Source organism: Schistosoma mansoni, chromosome 4 (genome assembly GCF_000237925.1).
Source record: "Schistosoma mansoni strain Puerto Rico chromosome 4, complete genome".
Classification (NCBI taxonomy): Eukaryota; Metazoa; Platyhelminthes; class Trematoda; order Strigeidida; family Schistosomatidae; genus Schistosoma; species Schistosoma mansoni.
Genome location: NC_031498.1, coordinates 18075686 through 18082616, shown reverse-complemented (window position 1 = coordinate 18082616; position 6931 = coordinate 18075686). Strand labels below are relative to the sequence as shown.

Genomic DNA, 6931 nt, shown 5'->3' with positions numbered 1-6931 from the left:
GCTCACTTATGACGTTCGTGTGCATGGAGATTTAGATTCTTTTTCCGCCTTCCCACTTGAGTCTTATATGAAGATTAGGAAGTCAGTGCATAGCGGTCATATTGTAGCAAAGCAAGCTGCTCAGAGTTATGTGGAGATATCTTTCTGTGGTAGGCTGCAAGCTAGCATTTCGTCACTACTTTACAAACAGTTGTTAAGTCTGACCACGAAAAACAATTAATTATCTTTAGGAACACTAAAATAACTTCATTTAGGCCGCATAATGTAATGATAGTACACGGAAAGCCTGTGCTAATCACTGATATAGAGAAAGACGGATTGATTGAATTTAGACTATACACTGACACACGTGATTATTTCGAGGAACCGTTCCCTTCTAATGATAAAGGAATACTTATGTGCTCGATAGTTAGTCATGAGCACAAATAAATTTCCATTGACGATATTGACTGTAAATGTATTACCGTTAAATGTGCTAATAATGTGGTAATTGTTCCCACTGGTATATAAGTCCATTTGAATATATTTTTTCAAATTCCTGCTGATGGTATTACTTTAAATCATTTCCTTACCTTCTATATACTGTTTAGCCGACTAATGAGCAGTCCGTATATATCGACACACCAAGGTGGAAGCAGGTTCCAACTGCACCTAAAAAGAGGATTGTGGGTAAACAACTTTGTCTCTATCCTACGGACGCTGTGGATATGCACCTGCAGGACAGTACCCAAACGGATGACAAGGAACAACGTTCCAAGTACTCGAATCGTTTGCCCTAGCGCTGTGAGGTGATAAAAGGACGTGAGAAGGGTTAGTCGTGGAGACAAAAGAGTTATTAGGTGTAGGAAGGATTTGGATGTGACCAACTTGGTCTCGTGTGCAGTATCGGGTATGAGGGCTAATATTACTTCCCGGCTGCCTACACCGTGGAAGGTTATTTCTTGAGGGACCCGAAAAGGAAGTTGGATTAGTGTTGGTCATAACGACCTGGGAGCGTGACCCCAGTGCCCAAGGGGCTACTGCTTGAGGCCGGTCACGCACGACCTTTTTGTGGGGGATTTTTGACGCGTTAGTCCCGTTCTTCAAAGGACCTTGCCGCCGGAGACGGATATCTGTGGGATCAGGCAAGGCGTGCATTCTTAGGGTCGACCTCTTCTAACCCCACCCCTTTTTATGGGAAGGCAGTATCGCTGTCATGCTGGTTGTCTGAAGGAAACACCTTACTGCCGTCACACCTCTGTAAAGTCGGCAGTGCGACTGCACCTTCGGACCTTGGGATTGCTGTTTTTAGTCTTACCGCTCTTCAACCGACCTGTCTGGCATGGTAGGATCTTGAGGAACGATTGTTCCAGCCAGTATAGCTCGATTGGTTCATCGCGATAGGCAAGCCCGACCACCACGTCAAGGTAGCAGCAACGGCGTTCTACCAAATTCTAATCTTCTGAATTCTCCATGTCCCTATCCTTTTTCTCTTTTCAAATTTATTTCACTGTATTATACTCTTTCAATAACATCTTCAAACTCTAATCTTTCACATAATGCTCATACTCTTACTACTTCTACCACTATGGGATTTGAATCGACAACTGAATCTCTGTGCTAATGTGGTATGGCAACTCGAACCGATGTACGTACGTACGAAGTCCTACGTTGTGACTAACTGACTGAAACGGATGACAATTAGCCTGCCCTGAAGTGCAAGGTCAAGGTGGTGACAATCATTCCTTATAGATAGTCTCTAGTCTACAAAGGACTTGTTGATTTCCTTCAAAAAATTAGATGTTTACTGTATAAACAGCTTAACGGACGAAAACACTTTGCTACTAAACACTCAGAAGCCGAAGAGTTAAACACAACATTCTTACCAGCATTTTGTAGAGGTGCGTTGAAACGTAAGGAAAGGTTTCTTTACAATTCCATCGACATGAATGTGGCCGAGATGCATGCTGGAAATAGCCACGTCCGATATCCCAAATTTCGGTTGTTCGACAGTGTCGTCTCGACGATTGCCAGGCAGGCTTGTTTACTTTTAATTTACTTTAATTAACTAGTTCGACACAATTGGATACGTCGCCATTAACCTTCAAATCTAGGCGTATAGGTAGTACGTTAGCGGCCGAGTAAGCCACGTGTCTGATTAAGTTTTTGAGATTTGATAGACTGTATACTGTACTGCAGAACATATCATCGGGTATTTCTGACTTGAGTGACAATATGAAGCAGCTACTATCGAAGTCTTGTGAGCGTGAACATCCGTGGAAATTCGATTGCGGACTATCAAGTCAACAGTTCCCTTTGTCATTTGAACAAGAACTGCGGCGTTGGACGCTTATCTTCAGCAGGAGGACATAAGGGACAGATTTGTAAGTCAACAAAATTAATTTGATCACTTGTTCGTATTACAAATGGCCATGTTGACGCGGTTAATGGATGATAATCCCATAACATTAATGCGATATATTTTATCATACATCATGATACCTGAGGTTACCAGTCATTTTGCGCTACTTGGCACTTCATCGAAAATAGCACTTCAGAAGCACAGGTTTTACGGCTGCATACGAAGTGGGATATGTTTTCTAAAACTTAATGTGCATTAACTAATCGGTTCCTGTCATCATCTGTCAACGAAAAACAACTTGCTAAGCTGTATGACATCGCGATTCAAGGTTATTTTCATGACATGAGAGACAAATTACAAAAGCTTCATCAAAGAAAACAAGAACATGCATGGACTAGTTTGAAGTGATAACTATTCTCTACTGTTCTATAGATACAGTCTTCAATGTTAACGAACATAACCGTAAGTAAAGCTTCACGTAGCTAGTTGTGTTAAAAAGGATGTCATTTAGATATCGTCGAAACATTTTTGTTCTTTCAATTTCAGTATTCACAAGATTATTTTGATTCTCAATAGTCAAACATGCGTTACGGAAAGGAATAACCAGTGGAGTGTTTTTCATGTTCAACTTTGTTTTCAATAAACATGCGCTTACTTTCTTACTTGCATAGAGAACTCTTTGACTGGGTGTTGAGAAAGCCTGTTTGATTTTAGATGCACTTGAAATTAAGTACACGTGCCTGATCAATAGTACATAACCTGCTCCTCCTTTTGTAGATCTTTTCAAGTTACAATAAGACTTGGCGATTACAATTAAAATACATAACAATCAATACCCTAGCATCTGCCAACTACTCATAATGTTGTACAATATGACGTTTTTCCTTTTCAATAAATTTCTTTAAACATCTACCTTTTTTAACGTCAATTGCAGCTCTAGTGTGGTGTGTTATGGAAATAGAAGCGAACACAGAAGACGTTTGTGATTACGTCAAAGGTGTGTTAAAAGTTGAGGCAAAATTAGATAAACCGGCGTGCATCGGAGCGAAAAGTAGACAATTCAGAGACAATTGAGACGCAGAGCGACATAACGGTGAAAGTTGGTATTAATTCGCCCGGACAGGCGAAAAAGCGGACATTTTGGAGCGTTTCTCCATTACCTCCCCTTTATTAGTTGTTTGAGAATATAGAAAACATTCTGAGTTAGGCAAAAGGTGGCCAACAGAGCGTGTAATTAAGCGTGCGGCTAGAGATTGGGAGAGTATTTAGACGAAGAGTAGACAATTCAGTGTATATCTAGTGAAAAATTAGACAATTCATCAACGTTTCGAACAGAGTGACATAACGGAGAAATTTCGGATTATTTTCCCGCGACGGGCGAAAAAGCAGGCATCTTGACGCGTTTCCTTCTTAGTCTTCTCTTTTTTTACGGAATATCCACTTTATTTCCTATATTTTATTCGTTATTTCCACTTTGTTAGCTGCTTCGACAAAACTTTTATTAAAAAGCTAGTTTTCTCAAATACACAATATAAGCGATATACATTATTCTCACGAAATTGGTGTCTACAAGCACCGAGATTACATTTTCTAATGGCAGGAATGTACAATTGTGCTACTATTAGTCGAGACCGAATAAAAAGGGGAAACCATTATTAACTGCACTGTATAACGTTGCAGTGGCAAAGCCTAATAATAGTGAATCAAAATTAGGAATCTGACGATTCCCACTGAGACTAAATACCTCCAACAGTTAGTAATCCAAAGCCCATACTTGCCTAACTCCTTCTAGTTTAACCAGCATTCGACCTTATGCATTAAAGTAGCCGCTACTATTTAAATACTCCAATATTTCTCCAATATTATTCGACATGAGTTTGTATAAACCGATTGATTCTTTGCTCCTGATTCTCGCTGCTTGAGTACGGTTTCATGTATTTGGTAATTTTCAACAGGTATTAGTCTAGCCACTCGACTAAACTAACTCTATTCAGCTTCATAGTTATTTGTGGATTTGTATGTCTTGTTGCTTGGGCGAATCCGTTCGTCCCATGACAGTAGGGATCCTGGATGTCAACAGGTTTAGCATTACAAGGCAGGGGGTTGCTTGCAATGTGAAGACAACACAGGTATAATTCAAGTGCTAAAGGAAGACGATCGATCCAAGAATAACAAGTAGGTTATACATGCACACGCGCCTTACAAAAGGGAAGTTTACTGAGAACTCATTTTGCATTTTTCAAAATTTTTCTATGTCCTTACGTAACAGAAGTATCATTTTTGGTTCATAGAATCTGTTCTGAGCTTAACGTTTGGTAGATTACTCCTCTTCTTAAGTTTTATCCGAGTTAATAGTTAATAATGTGATTTTTCCCCAGCTTACTATTCGCTCTTTACAGTTCTCTACGTCGAAGCTAGTTTCAGTACGTCTCAACCTTTTGTATCACCCCTTTGTTTCCGTTCTGTTCGTCTGTTTTTTTCCACAGTCGTAAACATTTGTAAGGATCTATATAACAACTTATATTTATATGTAAGCAACCTCGCCGCCTTTGGTATTCAGTATGACGAATGTAAAGATCCGTTTCACGAACCTTGCACGGACTTCGTAGTAAATGCTTAGAACAGACCTGGTAAGTCAGATTGCTAGTGGGTATGTAGCACATGCAACCTGAATACTGAGGATCTGCTGGGTAACATCACGATTCTCCTGTAGCTGTAAATAATTCCCCAAAATCAATAGCTCATTAAGTGTTCGACATTGGATGCTGACCATGTTGTCTAAGTGAACTTGTTTAGCTGAAGGCTTTCGGTCATGCATCCGTACCAGATCACGTTTCAACACGGCGTGGGACACAGCTCCTACGTTTCATTAACCAGCTTATAGAAAAGGTCCTCGATATATTGGTAACGAATTAAATATATCTTTCCTGCCTCTTCTCGTCTGACTTCTGATTTCTATCTGACTGGGAACGATCGAATATAGAAGGTGCTACTGGTAGCTAGTTGTAAAACTAGAACATCCGTTGCATCATCATTGGTGAGACCGACGTGATCTGGTACACCAAGTCAATATACTGTGAGTCTGTTCCATTTTGGAATATTATTATTCATTGTTATTCTTTATTTGAATTTTATATATTGTGATATACCTTTTTTCGCGAATTTTTTTTTCTCGGATATATTTTAATTAGACAATTTTCGTTATCTATATTACTATGACGGAACACTCTCCTAAGGTTCTTAAGTTTAAGTCTATTCCCCCTATTTCGATTCAGTTAACGCCATTTTGACCCGACAATATCGAGTCCTGGTTCTGCTATGCAGAAGCCGATTTTTGCATGCACGGAATCACGGACTCGCGCACACGTTTCCTTGCGGTAGTTAAGGCGTTACCGCGCGAGTTTAACAGGTACGTAACACCTAGTATGTTTACTAGTGATGTTCCCGAACCTTACGAAACGCTTAAACTATCGATTTTAAAACGCGGAGACCTAACTGATCGACAACGGTTAGACCAACTCCTTAACAATATCGACTTGCAACATGGTTCTGCGACGGACATGTTGCTTAGAATGAGAGAAGTCATCGGCCAACGAACTTTCGATGATGGCCTATTTAGACAACTTTTCTTGTCTAAACTCCCTCAACAGGTGCAGGCAGTGCTTGTTTCATTCCAAAACAATGCCATAGATGATCTAGCTGCATCTGCCGATCGAATCTTGGAAATCACCAAATTTTCTAAGGCCAAGGTTTTTTCCATCAAAGAAAAACCCCAATCGACCTCGACTGACATGGCCGAACTATGTCACACGCTTACAAGATATCTTAGAGTTCGTAATGTCCGTAGTCGGTCAAAATCCTCACGTAGGAGCGTTTCACGTAAGAGATCTGTCTCTCGACCACGAGAGACAGACAACCCCGACTGGTGCTGGTATCATAATCAGTACGGTAAGTCCTCTAGAAATTGCAGGAAGCCCTGCAATTATCCGACCTCAAAATCGAGTGACACGAATAAGATTTTGGGAAACTTCCAAGCCGGCACGCGTATACGGCAACCGTAGCCGGCGAACATAGCCGTCTGTTATACGTCACGGATGTGACTACGAAAGTTCGCTACCTCGTCGACACCGGCGCAGAAGTTAGCGTTCTTCCCGCGAACTCCAACGACAGACTTCACGAGTCTGTTTTAAGTTTATAGGCGGCAAACGGAAAACCAATCGCTACTTACGGTAAAAGGTACGTCTACCTTAACGTGGGTTTACGCAAACCCATACACTGGATTTTCGTGGTTGCAGATGTCTCTATGCCAATCATTGGTATAGACCTGTTACAACACCACAATCTACTCATCGACACACGCTCACGAAGGTTAATAGATGGAAACACTAAACTATCTGTTTGCGTAACTCCTTGTTCTGGTTGCAGGTTATCCCCAGTCACGATTAAGCACGCCATAGACCCATTGTACCAATCAGTACTCGACAAATACCCCGGGATATACCAATCGCAATCGAAATTACCTTGTGTAACCAGCAATGTTACACATCACATCTCGACTACAGGACCACCTGTATTTTCGAAAGCTCGAAG

At 40.8% G+C, this 6931-nt stretch overlaps 1 protein-coding gene across 1 annotated transcript; it reads right to left on the bottom strand.

Moving 5' to 3' along the window:
• Positions 1-420: 420 nt before the first annotated feature.
• Positions 421-1261, bottom strand: Smp_160230 (hypothetical protein). Its single transcript, XM_018797035.1, has one exon. The coding sequence runs from the start codon at positions 1135-1137 to the stop codon at positions 691-693; it is 447 nt and encodes a 148-aa protein (XP_018652117.1). The 5' UTR covers positions 1138-1261; the 3' UTR covers positions 421-690.
• Positions 1262-6931: the final 5670 nt, after the last annotated feature.